Source organism: Neodiprion virginianus, chromosome 2, assembly GCF_021901495.1.
Source record: "Neodiprion virginianus isolate iyNeoVirg1 chromosome 2, iyNeoVirg1.1, whole genome shotgun sequence".
In the NCBI taxonomy this organism is placed as follows: domain Eukaryota; kingdom Metazoa; phylum Arthropoda; class Insecta; order Hymenoptera; family Diprionidae; genus Neodiprion; species Neodiprion virginianus.
This window is the reverse complement of record NC_060878.1, coordinates 14860149-14880813: the sequence shown is the minus strand read 5'-3', so window position 1 is coordinate 14880813 and position 20665 is coordinate 14860149. Positions and strand designations below refer to the sequence as shown.

At 43.2% G+C, this 20665-nt stretch overlaps 1 protein-coding gene across 4 annotated transcripts in view; it reads left to right on the top strand.

Annotated features, from left to right (window-relative positions):
- Window positions 1–13789, top strand: part of LOC124298941 (neurogenic locus Notch protein) — a 155984-nt gene extending 142195 nt beyond the window's left edge. For 3 of the 4 annotated variants that reach the window (XM_046751629.1, XM_046751631.1, XM_046751632.1), the window contains 6 exons: window positions 5011–5554; window positions 5632–6162; window positions 6244–6476; window positions 6569–8417; window positions 8566–10352; window positions 10436–13789. In XM_046751629.1, coding sequence (XP_046607585.1) covers window positions 5011–5554; window positions 5632–6162; window positions 6244–6476; window positions 6569–8417; window positions 8566–10352; window positions 10436–11523 — 6032 coding nt within the window. In that variant the 3' untranslated portion in view covers window positions 11524–13789. The remainder of the gene's footprint in view (window positions 1–5010; window positions 5555–5631; window positions 6163–6243; window positions 6477–6568; window positions 8418–8565; window positions 10353–10435) is intronic. The other variant, XM_046751630.1, reaches the window with a different exon arrangement.
- The last annotated feature ends 6876 nt before the right edge of the window (window positions 13790–20665 follow it).

Genomic DNA, 20665 nt, shown 5'->3' with positions numbered 1-20665 from the left:
TCCAATCTGGTAGGAACATTCTCCCCTACAACTCACTTAGCGATGAGCGGATGAACGGACACGGGCTGCGGCGGAGTGCAGCACGGATACCGCTACAAGATTCAATCAACAGCTTCAACGCTCGATTTACCCGCACGGAAATATAGCGAGTATCACGTACGTTGGTCAAAGGCATCCGCGAGCAACCGCATCAGCTCGGCCGCCACCCGAATCATCATCTCCCTTAGTCGGCACAATATAATACTGTCAGTGCTGATAGTGACTAATCACGGAAGATAGTGAACACCATATCTTTTAATTCATACACTGAATGCGAAATCTGACGACGAGTACATTATCAATGGTGCACTGCTGTTTGCTTCGAAATGATTGTGTGCCGGTTCCTAGAATGGATATTGATCTCTTTCTAGTTTCCGTTCGTCATTCAAGTTACAGTGGAAAAAATATGTTCCACTGACTACGAATAATGTGAAAATAACTTCACTGGGCGAATTTTCGCATGCAAATGGTATGAACAAACATACTTGATAAATTCGAATTGGGCGCGTGGCCAAAACGTACGCGGCGCCCACTTCAGCGTGACTTTCTACAAAGATTATATCGGTTCCCATAAGTCAGTATGTCCGTGGAAGGACTTGATACGCTTATCGGAGAAGCCGGTGAAAGGTGCTGTTGTACACGTCTGTATCCGCGACGGCAATGCGGTTGTGCGCAAATATACGGAACCGCAAATTTACGATCACACCCGCCGTCTGTATTGCCGTATAGTGCAAAAAGCCGAAAACCGTACTGCAGACTGTTGTCGGTAAACGCGCGATGCCCGTCAGTTAGAGTTCGTTAACGACGAATGTCGAACGCAGATTCTGTATAATGCGAACATCAAGCGGCGTGGACCCAACAAGAAAATACACGACCCGTCCTATCCCATCCTTTAGCCTCCGACTAATTCAGCCGGATTTTGCTCAAGTTCCACGGTGAATTTAGCAAGGCGTATCTCTTTTTCTGTACGGTATACGTATTCTCTCGTTACACCGCCTCGCAGGAGAGTGTAGCATTTCGCATGGTCTATCAGCTACTGCACGTGCGTGTTGGTATCACGTAATAAATACCCCGATGCGGATCTATCCATTGCCGGCAAAAAGGCGGGCAAGTTCAGTTCAGCGCTTGGGGGAGTCGTAGATTACAATTATCCCAACACGAGAGGGTTGCATAGGCTGCATCGTGGGAGTGCATACGCTTCACCATAAATTGAAACTGCTCTCCGTTGGTGCCATGGCTCATTAGAACGCGGTTCCTAATAGCGCCATCATCATTCGCTTCAGCCTCTCTGTGTTCAACCGAATCGCAATAATTCGCCTCTCCTAATCCCGCGAAACCGGGGTAATACTCTTGAATTTATGTACTGGGTAATAAAATTTCTGTGACCGCTTGGTTCCGTTTCGCGTCACTGCCACTCGCGGCAATCGCTGAATGTAAGGAATCACAATGGGCGTACATGCATAATGGCTTCCCAATTATGTCGTCCATTATCGAGGCAATCATCTAGGCGTGTCTCGATCCTCTCTTTCTAGACTGTCCACAGGTCATTCTCGATTGTCCTCGTGTTCTCGCGATACTATCACATTCGAAGTGAATGAAGCGTGCCGCTATGTTATACGTCTCGAGTCCAGATAACCATTATTCCGACGTGTCAACTCACACTTTGCCCCGTTTTTACTTTTGTTTTCCGTTTTTCTTCGTTTTTGTTTCCATTTTTGAACTTTCTAATGTTCCTCCCGTCTCGTTTTGTATACGCGCTTTGATGTTCCTATACATCACCTCCAAGTTCTCGAAACGCTACATTTTTTCCTCAAACTGCTTACATCGTGACCAGAATTGGTACCCTTTGACAATAATTCCCGCAACTTCGAAAAGTGAAATGGGCGAAGTGCTTTATAGTCGATAATTTTAGAAATTTTACGACGGCCGATATTTAGTCGGTAACGATAGGTTATCAATCTTTTTCCAGCTCGGAAGATATGAGAAAAAACTTTTTTATCGATATTTCACTTGGTCATACCGACACTGCAGAATACATACCGGCTGTCTTACAGACGTCGCTAAAATGGCACTGAGGACACCGTAGGATGAGAGTTGAGTATCCCTGCTGTCGCTCAGTCATATTTTCTGACTATTTCGGAAATTGGCGGCGCGGGGGAGATCCCTGAAATGTGTTAACATACGAACAGTGTACGATGCACTGCTTTTATTATGCGTAGAAACGAAACGATTTATCACATCTGTTCCGAATGTTTTCGAATGTAAATCTAAAATAGCCAAGCCTTTACCGGTTCATGATTTTGATGAAATATAGCTGATCCAATGAAAACTTGGAGTTCAGAGCACCAGATTCGTTATGCTCTATTCTTCCATAGAAAATAGAATACGTTCCCAGCGTTCAATACCACCATTGGGTCGCCATTTGAAAGTGAGTTAAAATCTCGTGAAGTTTAAAGAGCGCTTGACGAGGTTTACGATGAATAAATAAACGTATCACGAACAGGCTTTTTTATTCAATTATTAGTGCGCAACGTAGGTGTACATCAGTGCACATATTCAACGAACATCGAAGGCTTATATTGTGTAGTTTCGCCAGCAGTAAAATTGTAGAAGGTTTGCAATAAATTCCCTATACCAGGAGACGTTTCGATGCCAAGATGTCGGGGGAGAGCGAAGGGGACAGGGAGGAGTAGGAGTCAGAAAAGTAGAGTGGCACTCGGTGTCCTCGTAACCGACGGCACACTCCTTGTAACCGAGTACCACGCCCAGGTCTGCCTTCGTTACAAATCCCCCTATTCGCGATTCGAACAGCCAGTTCCCCATGTCTCCGAGGATCGAGCGGTTGCGAAACGCACGATAAAACCGACGGTGCTCGCTTGCAAAGTAGATCCCAAGTAGATATCCTGCCGAGCGAGAGCGGCTTACTTCTTCCTTTCCTTATTCTTCTTCTTTTCTTCCATGAAAGCAAACCGACTGCAGAGTCGACCGATATTATTTACACTCTCCACCACTCTCCTGTCCTATACCTGCATGCCATTTCTTCGCTCCTGTCAGACTTTGCTTTGTACGGAAACTTTTTAGCAACAACATTTAAATGCCGTCGAGAGCTTAGCTCGAGGAAAGAGATAAATCTTGAAATTATTATTTCACCGACTGTATTAAGAAATTCTACCACACATCTAGCCTCGCTTAATAGTATACCATATGCCGCTGGCTATAGCCATTGGGTAAATTTCGCAAACTGAATTCTTAGTATTTAGATATTCATCGATCCTAAAATCTTGGCCTACACATGTCATTGCCATAATTTGATCCGATGTTAAATGTCGATCTATGAACGGACATTGCTGGAAATTACCTTAACATACAATCTATTCCGAATTCGAAGCGTGCAGCAAACCGTAGCCATTTTGATTTTACGCCAGCTTCTTCACAGCCGTGATATAGAAATTTAGAAAGTATGGTATTGTCCTTCGACTTAACTCTGGCTAAAATTCATGTCTGAAATTACACACGGGAGGGTGAAACACGTTGAGATGCAACTTAAACATAGCCGAGAAGACTGCATAAGGAAGATCATTTCGACTCGGTTGATTCGCGACTCGAGGTACTCGTTCAATCAATGTCAATATAACGACGCAACTTGCGCCTCTATAAATCATAGGTACTAGTGGCTTGTATATAAAAGTACAACACTTACTACGTGAATGTAATTAGACGCACACCACGTGTGCATGACAAGATACTGACGAATGCCAAAGAATACCTCGCGTTCCTAATTAAATATAACCTGCCCACAATAAATGTAATCATCGCTGGATATTCAGTAGCAAATGACAATTCTGACTTGATGATCGTATTCGGTACTGTCATGAAGCTAAAACTCAGTAGTGCATTAGCCATCTTTCGCGAAATGTCCTCGGGATTCTAAGGATCCGTTGCGTGGATCCGAGATTTACGATAACGCATTATGCTCGGGTTGGCGACGACCTCCCAGGGTAAGCAAACAGACGCCGATCGATCCATGAGACGGTACCTGCAGTGCTTATTGTTAGATCACGCCGGCGCGACTAAAGACGACAGAATAGTGTTCTAATCTAATTTAATTTGGACCCCCGGGGTGATCCGATGGAGTTCAACGTGCGTTTCGTCATTAGAGACTATTATACTCTGTATAATGCAAGGACTACACATATTTCCCCGTATGAATATCCATCTACCATAAATGAATAATCGAACCCAGCGTCAGCAACGCTGCGGGGTGGTTTTCATCTTGGTCACGTTATCCTTTAGTCGAAGTAAAACAAACGCGTTGAATGGCGGCAATCGCCGAGTTTCAATCGGTAACAACAAAATATTGAAGCACTGCAGAGCTTTTGCATTTAATACAGGAATTTTCTTTTTTTCTTCTTTATGGATGATTGGTTCTGTCGAGTTCCATGAAATTATAATAATTATTGTAATTACTACCAACCCCGCCATACTCTTTCAGGTGTGTCCCTAGAAGCGATTAGCTTGTGCTATAAGCTAAAAGGTGCTGTAATTATGGTTACTCCATTTCACTGTATATTATAACCTTTGAAAATAAAATCGAAACACTTTAGTAACTGTGACTTACCTACTTACAGCGGAGCTCAATTAAACGCGATATGAGATTAATCACGTGCAGATATATTTGAACCGGCTCGGCCCATCGCGTCTCGCATCTTTGCAATCAACCTATATTTCTGATATAAGCATTAATTACGATTATTGCTGATTAACTGAAATGAAATTATCTAATTTATATTGATTAATCAAATGGAACAAGTCAAGCCCACTTGAAATTTAATTAGTAAACTTTCGGTGGGAACTCACTCGTGTACCTATCATACTGTCACGTATAAAATTTTTACTGGCTGGGTTTATGTTCGAGCCTAATCAAACAAATTCAGCGTTAGCAATAACCCTCATTTTATTTTCTGTTTTCAGGATTCACCGGAACTCAATGCGAAATCGACATCGACGAGTGTGCAGCAAATCCTTGCCTGAATAACGGAGTCTGCAATGACTTGATAAATTCGTTCAAGTGCAACTGCGCGAACGGTTTCGCCGGGGCTCGTTGTCAGATAAACATCGACGACTGTGCATCTTTGCCCTGCCGGAACGGGGGCAGTTGTCACGATTCAATAGCAAAGTACACCTGCGAATGTCCGCCAGGATTCACCGGAGCCTCCTGCGAGACCAACATCAACGATTGCCAGTCGAATCCTTGCCACAGCGGAATCTGCATAGACGGTGAAAACTCGTTCACCTGCAAGTGCTTCTCAGGATTTACCGGACGCCTTTGCCAGATTCAGATTGACGAGTGTGAAAGTAATCCTTGCCAGTTCGAAGGCCGATGCGAAGACCGCATCGATGGGTACCAGTGCATGTGTAGGCCTGGGACATCCGGTGTCAACTGCGAAGTAAATGTCAACGAGTGCTACAGCAATCCGTGCAGAAACGAAGCCCGTTGCAAGGACGGGATCAACCGGTATTCATGCTTGCACCATATCTAGTTAAAGCTTCCGTGAAATGGTCGAAAATATTAATCATCCGACTTCCTTTCAGATACACCTGCGAATGCATTCCCGGTTTTACTGGACAGCACTGTGAAACTGACATCAACGAATGCGCGAGCAATCCTTGTTCGAACGGCGGGACATGCATAGATTTGATAAACGGTTTCAGATGCGAATGTCCGCGCGGCTACTACGACGCCAGGTGTTTGAGCGATGTCGACGAGTGTGCGAGCAACCCTTGTATTCATGGTGGCACGTGTGAAGATGGCGTAAATCAGTTCATTTGCCATTGCCTGCCCGGCTACGGTGGTAAGAGATGCGAAGCCGACATCGACGAGTGCGGGTCAAATCCATGCCAGCATGGGGGAACATGCAATGATCATCTCAACGGGTACAGTTGTCAATGTCTGCCAGGATACGCAGGCACCAATTGCGAAACGAATATTGACGACTGCGCCAATAATCCGTGCCAGAACGGCGGGTCCTGCATCGATTTGGTGAACGACTACAAGTGCGTTTGCGAACTGCCGCATACCGGAAGGAACTGCGAAGACAAACTCGATCCGTGTTCTCCAAACAGGTATATTTATAAAAACCGAATTTGATCCATACCAGCAGCCTTGCAAGGATGAGATTTGAAGTACCATATTATTTATTCCAGATGTCTTCACGGGGCGAAATGCTCTCCTTCGTCAAATTTCCTGGACTTTGCGTGCACCTGCACCATAGGTTACACCGGACGACTTTGTGACGAGGATGTGGACGAGTGCGTGATAACATCTCCTTGCAGGAACGGCGCCACTTGCAGGAACACAAACGGATCGTATCATTGCGTTTGTGCCAAGGGTTACGAGGGCAAGGACTGCATCATAAACACGGACGATTGCGCATCTTGTAAGTGTCTTATACACGATATAATGTACAATATTGTTATCTTTCGATCAAGTGCAATATTGCGACTACACGACTTGTTTATTTTGTTACAGACCCGTGCCAAAACGGAGGCACCTGTTTAGATGGGATCGGAGATTACACCTGTCTTTGCGTGGATGGATTCAATGGGAAGCATTGCGAAATAGACATAGACGAATGCGTCTCTGCGCCTTGTCAAAACGATGCGATATGCAAAGAGTATGTGAACTCGTACACCTGCCAATGCAAGCTCGGATTTTCCGGAATAAATTGTCAGACCAACGACGAGGACTGCACGGAAAGCAGTTGCATGAACGCAGGAAGCTGCAATGACGGTATAAACAATTACACCTGCGTCTGTCAGCCCGGATACACAGGAACGAATTGCCAATACAGAATCAACGAGTGTGACAGTTTGCCCTGTCTGAATGGAGCAACGTGTCACGATCATGTACAGTACTACACCTGCCACTGTCCTTACGGTTATACCGGCGATCGTTGCGACAAGTTCGTCGACTGGTGCGCGGACACACCGTGCGAAAACCAAGCGACCTGTGTCCAGCACAAGAATAAATATCACTGCAATTGCTCGCCTGGCTGGACCGGCAAAGTATGCGACGTTGAAATGGTATCGTGCAAGGATGCCGCGGTTAGGAAAGGTGTGCCTGAGAAAAATCTATGTAACAACGGGACCTGTGAGGACATCGGAAACAGCCATCGATGCCACTGCACCGACGGCTACACGGGTTCCTACTGCCAGGAGGAAATCGACGAGTGCGAATCGCTGCCGTGCCAAAACGGTGCGACCTGCAATGACTTGGTCGGCTCGTATCAGTGCCGATGCAAGGTTGGCTTTCAAGGACAGAACTGCGAGCTGAACGTTGACGACTGTAATCCAAATCCGTGTCAGAATGGTGGAACCTGCCACGATTTGATAAACAACTTCACCTGCTCATGTCCGCCCGGGACTCTCGGAATTCTTTGCGAGATAAACGTCGACGATTGTGTCGTCGGTGCGTGTCACAACAATGGCACCTGCACCGACAAGGTTGGTGGATTCGAGTGCCGATGCCCACCCGGATTCGTCGGACCGAGATGCGAAGGTGACATCAATGAGTGTTTGTCGAATCCCTGCGCAAATCCCGGCACCCAAGACTGCGTGCAGTTGGTCAACAACTATCACTGCAACTGCAAGCCGGGCTACATGGGTCGCCATTGCGAGGTCAAGGTGAACTTTTGCGACAGTTCACCATGCCAGAATGGCGGCGTATGTACCGCCAGACAGGCAGGTCATAGCTGTCTATGCGCGACTGGGTATTTTGGTAAGAATTGTGAGTTCTCCGGGTCTTATTGCGATTCTGAGCCCTGTTTGCACGGTGGTAAATGCAGAATAGCAGAGAGCGATATCGGCTACAGATGTCACTGTCCCGCTGGGACTACTGGAACCCATTGTGAAATTGATACCAGGGACGAATGTGCTAGTAATCCGTGTCAGCAGAGGGAAGCCATTTGCAAAAATTTGATGGGTGATTACGACTGTTACTGTCCTCCAAAATGGACTGGCAAGAATTGCGAGATATATGATCCGAATTACAGAGGTGGCCTATTTGGGAGGCAAAATCCCAACAGTATTCTCAACACTATGTCACCATACGATATTGACATTGAACGTGAACGGAAGAAATGCATAGAGAATCGATGCGACGAAAAGTCCGGCAATCACCGTTGCGACGAAGACTGCAACACCCACGCCTGTAACTACGATGGGAAAGATTGTTCCCTTGGTATCAATCCATGGCGGAACTGCACAGCGCCGATAAACTGCTGGGACGTATTTATGAACGGGGTCTGTAATGAGGTATGCAACAATGCTCAGTGTTTGTTCGATGGCAGAGATTGCGAGAAGAAGCTCGAACCTTGCAAGTGAGTACACCTATACACTACAGTTAATCAAAATTCTAGTTAAAGTACAAATATTGGTATAGTTCAAGCTGCAGCTTTGTAGAATAATTCACCATTTCATGAATTTGATCTCGCAAATATAAACAAAAAATTCTTTTCTCATTTGCAGTCCTATCTATGACGCTTACTGTCGTAAGCATTACGCAAATGGCTACTGTGACTATGGTTGTAATAACGAAGAATGTAACTGGGATGGACTCGACTGTGAAGGCGAGCCACCGGAGCTGGCCGAAGGTGCAATATCGGTGGTAGTTTTGATGGACATGCAAACGTTCCGATCGAACATCATCGCGTTCCTGCGCGACATGGGCCATCAGTTGAGAACAACGCTTCGAGTTAAGCAGGACGAGCTGGGAAACGACATGATATATCCTTGGAAGCGAGAGCAGCTCCAGACGAACGTGTTCGGGAGACCAGCGACTGTTTACACAGATAACCAAAGCGGAGTCACCGCCTACTTAGAAATTGACAATCGTAAATGCACCGTGATATCGGGAGCGGTTTGTTTCCCTACGGCCAACGAGGCTGCCGAATACCTGGCGGCGACTGCCTCCAAGCACTCTTTGTCGAATAATTTCCCCATCGAACAAGTGCGCGGTGTCGTCGGGCAGGATCCAAATGACACCGACACACCGACCAACTTCAAATATGTCTTCATCGGGGTGGTCCTGGTACTTCTCGCTGGTCTATTGGTTGGGGTGCTGGTCACCGCTCAGCGGAAACGCGCTGTTGGTGTCACGTGGTTTCCCGAAGGATTTTTACGGACCACTAGCGGCAGCGGCCAGCGACGCCGTTCCAGAAGACGCGGCCCCGACGGCCAGGAGATGCGCAATCTGAACAAACAGCCTTCTGTCACTTGCATGGATCTCGACATAGCCAACGGTCGCGTTCACCAGTGGTCAGACGACGAGTCAGATCTCCCGCCGTCGAAACGGATGCGGGCAATCGAGCCTGGCTACGCGAGTGACCACACGGTAATAACGGACTACGAGGAAACCGAACCGAGGCTGTGGACTCAGCAGCATTTGGACGCCGCTGAGATCCGGTCGAGGCCCGACGCCGGGGTTTTAACCCCACCGAGTTTGGAGCACGGTCAGGACGTCGACGCTAGAGGACCGTGCGGAATGACACCACTGATGGTCGCGGCGGTGCGCGGAGGCGGCTTAGACACCGGTGAGGAAGAGGATGACAGCGACGGCACCGCGGCTGTGATAGCCGACCTAGTGGCTCAAGGCGCCGACCTGAACGCGACCACCGACAAAAGCGGTGAAACGTCACTTCACCTGGCAGCGAGATACGCGCGAGCCGACGCTGCGAAACGTCTCTTGGACGCTGGAGCGGACGCCAATTCGCAGGACAACACTGGGAGGACGCCTCTCCACTCTGCGGTGGCCGCAGACGCGATGGGCGTGTTTCAGATCCTCTTACGAAATCGGGCAACGAATTTGAACGCTCGTATGCACGACGGAACGACTCCTCTGATATTGGCAGCTCGTATCGCCACTGAGGGTATGGTCGAGGATCTCATAAACGCCGATGCGGACATAAACGCGGCCGACAACAGCGGTAAAACCGCTCTGCACTGGGCCGCTGCCGTAAACAACGTCGACGCTGTGAACATTCTTCTGGTCCACGGTGCCAACCGGGACGCCCAGGACGACAAGGACGAGACACCTTTGTTCCTTGCGGCGAGGGAAGGCAGTTTCGAAGCATGTAAAGCGCTCCTCGACACGTTCGCCAATAGGGAAATTACTGATCACATGGATAGACTTCCTCGCGACGTTGCTAGCGAGAGACTTCATCACGACATCGTCAGGCTACTCGATGAACACGTACCAAGATCACCGCAGATGGTGTCTGTCATACCAAACGGACCCCTTATGGGTACGTACAGAGGCAAGATTACATTTTTTAGCCATTTTAAATTGAACCCGTCAAATTTCTTTGTATGTAACAATCTTTTTCTGTCCTCACTTTAGGCTCTCCGAATCATCCACAACTTATCACGCACCCGACAGTGATCGGTTCGGCGCCGAAGCAGTCGAAATCAAAGAAAAGAACGAAGCCTGGAGCAGGGGGAAACCCAAACAGTCCAGAATCCGAGGGAGCTGTAGCGGTGAGGCGAAAACCGTCGATAAAAAAACCGACGGCGAAGCGTGGCGCTCAGCCCCCAAACCAGGAAATCCCTCAGGGAGCGGAGGGAGCCGAAGGAAACTTGCCGAGCCCTTATGACAGCGCCAGTCTCTACAGTAACGCACTGCCTCTGGTCGGGCACACGCAGACGGGGAAGCAGCCGCCGTCCTACGAGGACTGCATCAAGGGACAGTCGATGCAGGGCTTACAGCAGCTCGGTCTCGACACTTTCGCGGCGAACTACGGACTGCCCCCAAATTTTCACGACCAGCTGCTAGCTCCGCATCAGCGGCCCGGTCAGGGCATGGTGAGCACCTTGTCACCCCCGTATAGCAACCAGTCGCCGCCGCACTCGGTGCAGTCAAACATGACCCTCTCCCCTCAGGCGAGCTACATGGGCTCTCCCTCCCCAGCGAAGAGCAGGCCCTCGCTTCCTACCTCGCCAACCCACATTGCCGCGATGAGGCAAGCCACCCACCAAAAGCACGGCGGCATGCCGCCCATCGGTTTCGACTTTGAGAACCTCCCCTACTCCAGCGGACAGCAGCAGCTGCAACAGACGCAGCAGCAAATCCAACAGCAGCAGCAGCAACAACAACAGCAACAGCAACAACAACAACAGCAGCAACAGCAGCAGCAACAGCAACAACAACAACAAACCGCTCAGCAACAACAACAGCAGCAGCAACAAACACAACAATACTATCAATATTTGACGCCGCCTTCCCATCACTCGGGACCCGACGTCACGCCGCAGCACCTGATGCAGGCTCCGGAAAGCTTTCCCACCCCGTCGCCCGAAAGCCCTGGACACTGGTCATCCAGCTCCCCACACTCCAATAGCGATTGGTCCGAGTGTATGGCTTCGCCGAACGCTTACGCAACAGGTGGAGCGCAGCACCAAAACAAAGGCTCTGAAGCTATCTACATATGATGAAGGATGTGGCAAAATTCAACCCTGACTTTGAGGGACAATTAATCCCAAGTGAATAAATTATGTGGAACAATTACAGTGACTTCAGTGAATTCCATATTATAGGATTGTTTTACTACATCTGTTTTTATTTTACCTGAGGATAAAAATAAGATGTATAGCACTGTGATTAGCGTTAATTATAAGTCTAGCAGCGAACTACTTGATAGGGTAATTTTACAGGTATTAAGTATGCCTGTGGAGAATTCGATGCTGGTATAATGTAATAAAAAAAAACACCCGGATACATGACTACATAAGCAGAGTAGAGACTTAAAAGAAAAGAAAGTTAAAAAATACTAAATGCAAAAATATAGTAACTACGTACTGACTTCTGTCGTGCCTCTCTCTATACACTAAATATGTAAACGAATGACACGAACGTGAAGATTTATAGGTATTATATTTTTTATAGCAATCATATTATTGTATTTCAAAGTTCAGCTCAATACTAATGGTGCCTTCAACTTGCCAGAGTGAAGACCCGCGACAGACAATAATTAAGGAACAAAACCTTGCTATTACAATAGTATTGTAAATATAAATAACAAAAGACCATTCATACTATTAATCGATTTCTATAATTAAGTATATGCATATGTTTATGTGTATACATACATATATATATATATATATATATATATATATATATGTATATATACATATTTTGTTTATGTGTATACACATATATATACATAAATATATACATATTTTATTTAATATGTATACAACATGAGGGCACAGTTATAAATATAACTAAATAATGCGGGGCTTCTTATTATGTAAGGTATATGCAAAAGTTTATACTTTGTGCACACTAATCTGCTCTGTATAGATGCTCTGTATAGATCTGTATGATTAGCACCTTGGCTGATTCATCATTAATTGACTACAGTTGCCCTGTAATTAGTGAAATATTTGTAGAATGAGAATTGTGCCTTTAATAAATTACTGTAGGTAAGAGACGTATAGATAAAATCACTAAATTATGCATTTGACGAGATGCAGAGTTTCCAAATGGCCTTTATGATTAATAATTATTAAGTATAAAAATCAATTATTGTGTAAGATACATGCAAAGTGAGGTTATTACGGATAGCCGAATACCAGAGAAATGATTACTGCCTTCTAACAAACTATTCCATACAAACATTCCATGTCTTTTGCTGTGTCATTTTTTTTTCCTCTTTTTTTTTAGATAAACTTTTCGCACGATCACTCTCAATGTTGAATATTTGTTCTAAATAATTATTTAGTAATAATACATTTTTACCTAAGGTTATATTTTCTGATGACAGTAATTGAATTCTCTGATTTTTGACTACCAAAGCCAGCCGAGTTTATTAAGTACTATATTATATATTGGTGATCAGAACAACAATATGCTTAAAAATTATTTTCATAGATCGTTGGGAGAGAATAGACATATTTAAATACGGATTCGGCAAAGCCCGCAAAATTATTTGCGGAAAGATATTATATAAAACGGTAAATTATGATGAATACGAATCTGCTAAAATTACTCGAAGCAAGTTTACACTGTCAAAAAATTGTAAATACTCTTTTATCTTATAAAGCTACTCTATCTCATGATCTTTACGATCATCTTTTCGCTCGATTTTGTACAAACTGTTTTTACATATTCTTGTATTTTGTAAGTTAGCCATTGATCTTATTACTATTGTTAATTTTCTAAGATGGTCTGCATAAGATAATCGTCTTTGTTTATTAATTGAATATATTCATCATTTTTGTATCGATATTCTGTAATTTGCTATTGCATCAAGTATAGTCTTTCAACTGTTCGAAATGCAATATTAGGTTACAAAATGGTGCGTTGGGGCTGGTCATTTGAAATATCAATTTCAATATGAATTCGATTTTATTCGACTCTACACAGTTTGTATAATTCCAATTCACAATCTCGCAAAATAGAATACACATAATATAATTTACTGGCATGATGTTGCAATTTATGCAAAAATCATTCGCACGTGGTATATGGCGAATTACTGGCTCTTAATGAAGAGGGTCAATAACGCTCTCATGGTGATGCTATTGTTGTATTAGTCGATTACGAATATACATTTAAATGATGATATCCAATTCCCATTGAACATTACCGATTACTGTTCATATTCTTGTAATACCGGTGTTTTATTAGATACGATAATAAAAAAAAAAGCAAGAAAAAAAACAAGAACGGATGTGACAGAGAATGTTAACAGAGATGCAAATAATAATTGTTGGGCTTGTGAACCATGACAAATTGAATCGATGTTTGATTTATGTCTAATCAATTTCCGTTAAACAAATATTTTTGACATTGTTATAAATTCTAGCGTCCTTTGAACAAGGATATTTAAAGTTGATCAATACGTACGAAATGTATTTACGTAAAAAATACTATTATACACGAACAAAACGTGTTTAAAATGAATATAAGCTGCTCTATTTGACGCACCATTGTTCTGTGTTGAAATAATGAAATAAGTATACTATAGTCTATAGTTTTATACATATATATATATATAAGTTACGATCATCTAGTAATTAATACTATGATATTTGTTATTCCTTGTAACTTGTAAAAAGTACTGAGTTTTATTAGTATTAACTATTTCATAAGTAATATAAGATATTTTTGAACCTATTACACGACCATATTTTTATAACTAAGTTATATGCATTAACAGATGTAATGATAATACATTATCTAATATTCATGATAAGGTTGTTGTTCTGTTCTACTGTGCTATGCTTCCATGTTTTTAGGCCCTAGTAATGGGCTTAGGTACTTCTAGCATATTTCGACAGATTTTACACAACAATCAAATTGTATTATAGCAATAAAAAATAAAATTGAAGAAATGGATCTGATTATAATTGCGAGGTTGACTCTAACTGTAATTGCCTGAACGCTTTCATGAAAAGTACTTATATTGTCGTGCAGTAGACGGTTTCGTTGTTAGGAAGTAATAGTTGCAGTTTTCAAGCCCAAACACTTTTCCTCTTCAAATCGAATTGTAGAGATTGTTTCCACTAATAAGACTTTGAGGAATTGAAAAAAAGACGTCTATTTCATTGTGGATTACTACTGGATTAAATTCTTTCATGCACTATTCCGAAGTAATTTTGCGAGAGAGACCGATTGGGCGCAGTCCCAACACGCTGCGATCAACGCATCAGAAGTTACAGCAAAAAAACGAAGAATTTTGTCCGCCAATTCTCTCCCGTTGATTCCATCCTCTTTTCGCTCCGATTTCCGAGTTCCTGGGGGTCCAATTGGTCAGAAAAGGGTCACACAAATCGAATTCGAGACCATAAGTTTTTCGCTCAAAAAATAAGCAAAAAAGTAAGGCTAACCCCTTTGCATTTTTTGCGAAAATTTTCGCAATTTTGAAAAGTACCGGAATAAATTCTTTCATGCACTATTCCGAAGTAATTTTGCGAGAGAGACCGATTGGGCGCAGTCCCAACACGCTGCGATCAACGCATCAGAAGTTACAGCAAAAAAACGAAGAATTTTGTCCGCCAATTCTCTCTCGTTGATTCCACGCTGTTTTCGCTCCGTTTTCCGAGTTCCTGGGGGTCCAATTGAACAGAAAAGGGTCACACAAATCGAATTTGAGACCATAAGTTTTTCGCTCAAAAAATAGGCAAAAAAGTAAGGCTAACCCCTTTGCATTTTTTGCGAAAATTTTCGCAATTTTGAAAAGTACCGGAATAAATTCTTTCATGCACTATTTCGAAGTAATTTTGCGAGAGAGACCGATTGGGCGCAGTCCCAACACGCTGCGATCAACGCATCAGAAGTTACAGCAAAAAAACGAAGAATTTTGTCCGCCAATTCTCTCTCGTTGATTCCACGCTGTTTTCGCTCCGTTTTCCGAGTTCCTGGGGGTCCAATTGGTCAGAAAAGGGTCACACAAATCGAATTCGAGACCATAAGTTTTTCGCTCAAAAAATAGGCAAAAAAGTAAGGCTAACCCCTTTGCATTTTTTGCGAAAATTTTCGCAATTTTGAAAAGTACCGGAATAAATTCTTTCATGCACTATTCCGAAGTAATTTTGCGAGAGAGACCGATTGGGCGCAGTCCCAACACGCTGCGATCAACGCATCAGAAGTTACAGCAAAAAAACGAAGAATTTTGTCCGCCAATTCTCTCCCGTTGATTCCACGCTCTTTTCGCTCCGTTTTCTGAATTCCTGGGGGTCCAATTGGTCAGAAGAGGGTCACACAAATCGAATTCGAGACCATAAGTTTTTCGCTCAAAAAATAGGCAAAAAAGTAAGGCTAACCCCTTTGCATTTTTTGCGAAAATTTTCGCAATTTTGAAAAGTACCGGAATGAATTCTTTCATGCACTATTCCGAAGTAATTTTGCGAGAGAGACCGATTGGGCGCAGTCCCAACACGCTGCGATCAACGCATCAGAAGTTACAGCAAAAAAACGAAGAATTTTGTCCGCCAATTCTCTCCCGTTGATTCCACCCTCTTTTCGCTCCGTTTTCTGAATTCCTGGGGGTCCAATTGGTCAGAAAAGGGTCACACAAATCGAATCTGAGACCATAAGTTTTTCGCTCAAAAAATAGGCAAAAAAGTAAGGCTAACCCCTTTGCATTTTTTGCGAAAATTTTCGCAATTTTGAAAAGTACCGGAATAAATTCTTTCATGCACTATTCCGAAGTAATTTTGCGAGAGAGACCGATTGGGCGCAGTCCCAACACGCTGCGATCAACGCATCAGAAGTTACAGCAAAAAAACGAAGAATTTTGTCCGCCAATTCTCTCCCGTTGATTCCACGCTCTTTTCGCTCCGTTTTCTGAATTCCTGGGGGTCCAATTGGTCAGAAGAGGGTCACACAAATCGAATTCGAGACCATAAGTTTTTCGCTCAAAAAATAGGCAAAAAAGTAAGGCTAACCCCTTTGCATTTTTTGCGAAAATTTTCGCAATTTTGAAAAGTACCGGAATAAATTCTTTCATGCACTATTCCGAAGTAATTTTGCGAGAGAGACCGATTGGGCGCAGTCCCAACACGCTGCGATCAACGCATCAGAAGTTACAGCAAAAAAACGAAGAATTTTGTCCGCCAATTCTCTCCCGTTGATTCCACGCTCTTTTCGCTCCGTTTTCTGAATTCCTGGGGGTCCAATTGGTCAGAAAAGGGTCACACAAATCGAATTCGAGACCATAAGTTTTTCGCTCAAAAAATAGGCAAAAAAGTAAGGCTAACCCCTTTGCATTTTTTGCGAAAATTTTCGCAATTTTGAAAAGTACCGGAATAAATTCTTTCATGCACTATTCCGAAGTAATTTTGCGAGAGAGACCGATTGGGCGCAGTCCCAACACGCTGCGATCAACGCATCAGAAGTTACAGCAAAAAAACGAAGAATTTTGTCCGCCAATTCTCTCCCGTTGATTCCACCCTCTTTTCGCTCCGATTTCTGAGTTCCTGGGGGTCCAATTGGTCAGAAAAGGGTCACACAAATCGAATCTGAGACCATAAGTTTTTCGCTCAAAAAATAAGCAAAAACGTAAGGCTAACCCCTTTGCATTTTTTGCGAAAATTTTCGCAATTTTGAAAAGTACCGGAATAAATTCTTTCATGCACTATTCCAAAGTAATTTTGCGAGAGAGACCGATTGGGCGCAGTCCCAACACGCTGCGATCAACGCATCAGAAGTTACAGCAAAAAAACGAAGAATTTTGTCCGCCAATTCTCTCTCGTTGATTCCACGCTGTTTTCGCTCCGTTTTCCGAGTTCCTGGGGGTCCAATTGGTCAGAAAAGGGTCACACAAATCGAATTTGAGACCATAAGTTTTTCGCTCAAAAAATAGGCAAAAAAGTAAGGCTAACCCCTTTGCATTTTTTGCGAAAATTTTCGCAATTTTGAAAAGTACCGGAATAAATTCTTTCATGCACTATTGCGAAGTAATTTTGCGAGAGAGACCGATTGGGCGCAGTCCCAACACGCTGCGATCAACGCATCAGAAGTTACAGCAAAAAAACGAAGAATTTTGTCCGCCAATTCTCTCCCGTTGATTCCACGCTCTTTTCGCTCCGTTTTCCGAGTTCCTGGGGGTCTAATTGGTCAGAAAAGGGTCACACAAATCGAATCTGAGACCATAAGTTTTTCGCTCAAAAAATAGGCAAAAAAGTAAGGCTAACCCCTTTGCATTTTTTGCGAAAATTTTCGCAATTTTGAAAAGTACCGAAATAAATTCTTTCAGGCACTATTCCGAAGTAATTTTGCGAGAGAGACCGATTGGGCGCAGTCCCAACACGCTGCGATCAACGCATCAGAAGTTACAGCAAAAAAACGAAGAATTTTGTCCGCCAATTCTCTCCCGTTGATTCCACGCTCTTTTCGCTCCGTTTTCCGAGTTCCTGGGGGTCTAATTGGTCAGAAAAGGGTCACACAAATCGAATCTGAGACCATAAGTTTTTCGCTCAAAAAATAGGCAAAAAAGTAAGGCTAACCCCTTTGCATTTTTTGCGAAAATTTTCGCAATTTTGAAAAGTACCGAAATAAATTCTTTCAGGCACTATTCCGAAGTAATTTTGCGAGAGAGACCGATTGGGCGCAGTCCCAACACGCTGCGATCAACGCATCAGAAGTTACAGCAAAAAAACGAAGAATTTTGTCCGCCAATTCTCTCCCGTTGATTCCACCCTCTTTTCGCTCCGATTTCCGAGTTCCTGGGGGTCCAATTGGTCAGAAAAGGGTCACACAAATCGAATCTGAGACCATAAGTTTTTCGCTCAAAAAATAGGCAAAAAAGTAAGGCTAACCCCTTTGCATTTTTTGCGAAAATTTTCGCAATTTTGAAAAGTACCGGAATAAATTCTTTCATGCACTATTCCGAAGTAATTTTGCGAGAGAGACCGATTGGGCGCAGTCCCAACACGCTGCGATCAACGCATCAGAAGTTACAGCAAAAAAACGAAGAATTTTGTCCGCCAATTCTCTACTGTTGATCCCACGCTGTTTTCGCTCCGTTTTTCGAGTTCCTGGGGGTCCAATTGGTCAGAAAAGGGTCACACAAATCGAATCTGAGACCATAAGTTTTTCGCTCAAAAAATAGGCAAAAAAGTAAGGCTAACCCCTTTGCATTTTTTGCGAAAATTTTCGCAATTTTGAAAAGTACCGGAGTAAATTCTTTCATGCACTATTCCGAAGTAATTTTGCGAGAGAGACCGATTGGGCGCAGTCCCAACACGCTGCGATCAACGCATCAGAAGTTACAGCAAAAAAACGAAGAATTTTGTCCGCCAATTCTCTACTGTTGATCCCACGCTCTTTTCGGTCTGTTTTCTGAGTTTCTGGGGGTCCAATTGGTCAGAAAAGGGTCACACAAATCGAATCTGAGACCAAAAGTCTTCCGATCAAAAAATAGGCAAAAAAGTAAGGCTCAACCCTTTTCATTTTTGACGAAAATTTGACGATTCTGAAAAAGGCTAGGATAAATTATTTGATGCCCCACTCCGACGTAATTTTGCGATAAAAATCGATTGGGCGCAGTCCCAATACGCTGCGATCAACGCATCAAAAGTTACAGCCGAAAAACAAAGAATTTCCTTCGTCATTTCTCTGCTGCTCGTCCTACGCTTTTTGTAGAGCGTTTTCTGCGTCCTTGTGGATCGAATCAGACCAGAAACGGTCACAGAAATTGATTCAGAGACAAAACATTTTTTGGTCAATAAACCCTTAAGGTTAACCTCTTAGATATCTGGTCAAAATTATAACAATTTTTCATAATGCTGGAATCGATCCCCCTATATACCATACTGATGTAATTTTTCGTTTCCTGTAATTCCGACTAAAAATTATGGTAAAAATTCACGAGGTGTCTGCAAATTACCATTCAGTACGGGCATTCTTGTTACAAAAAATATCTCGATGATAATATAGTTCACTTGATCTATCCCACAGAAAAATTTCAGGCATTGAAATTATCACACAATTGTATTCTTTGGGGAATATTATTATCAGGGATTTCCGAAAACGTGCTGATATTATGGATAAAATAGTATCAACTTTATCGGGAATAGATTCTCTCGCCCTCAAAATTCCTAATAGTGAACACGGAGTCTGCCTCAGGTATATAATAAAGTAGACAAATATCAGTAATTCTCCAGGCCATGTAGCAATAAATTTCTGAACAATCGTATGTTTTTCAATTTTAAACTAATATGTGCTAATACTATTTCATTGTGAAAAAATCTCACTTTGCCGATAAAAATCCACTGACCTTAAATAAACCGCAAAAATTTAACGTAAAATAAAGCATGAAAAATTGATTTTCTGTATCAGCCTTTGTGTTTCCTTTTTTGGTGGCGATGAAAATATTGTTTATGTTTCTCAGGCTTACAAATACATAAGTTATATATAAGTGACTTGTTGATTTCAAAAACTGGTTTCTGAATTTGGCTGAAATGAATTGCCTCAAATGAATTTGGGCCGTCATGGAGAGTGTACGGCGTCTATCCGGCGATACACAAAAATTTAAAGAGATGGTTAGTTCATAGTCATAATTATATCCGTCACTGCACTATCCATCTGGGTCACTAATCTCTACACCAAATTGATAGTGGACAGGTACCCTTTTTCCGGGCACCGAGTGAAATCATTGGAGCGACGGCAGAGGTTTTGAATGGTCGGAGGATTGAAACAAACTTGGGACAAATTCTCCGCGGGAAATTTAATTTGGTGCACGGTTTGAGACTCAGGTTCTTAATAAATTGAATATAATGTATGCCATGAACATGTCTATTTTATCAGCGTTTCATTCTTTATTGAATATTTCTTCCCTAAAATTGAAAAAAGACGTTTGGGAGAAAAAGCTCTCTGATAGAGCTCTAATGTACTTCATTTCGATTGAAATGGATGTCTAATAGAGGTATCGCATATCCATCATAGATATCCATCGTACTTCCATTAGAGATACTGTTTCGTGTGGGATGGTTCTACAAAGTTTCAGCTCTGACGGGTTAAAAATGAAAATGAATGACTTAATATTTTGGGAGTACAAAATTATTTGGATTCGATTGCTCGAAAACTAGGGCAACTTCACTTGAGATTCAAAACATCCCCATC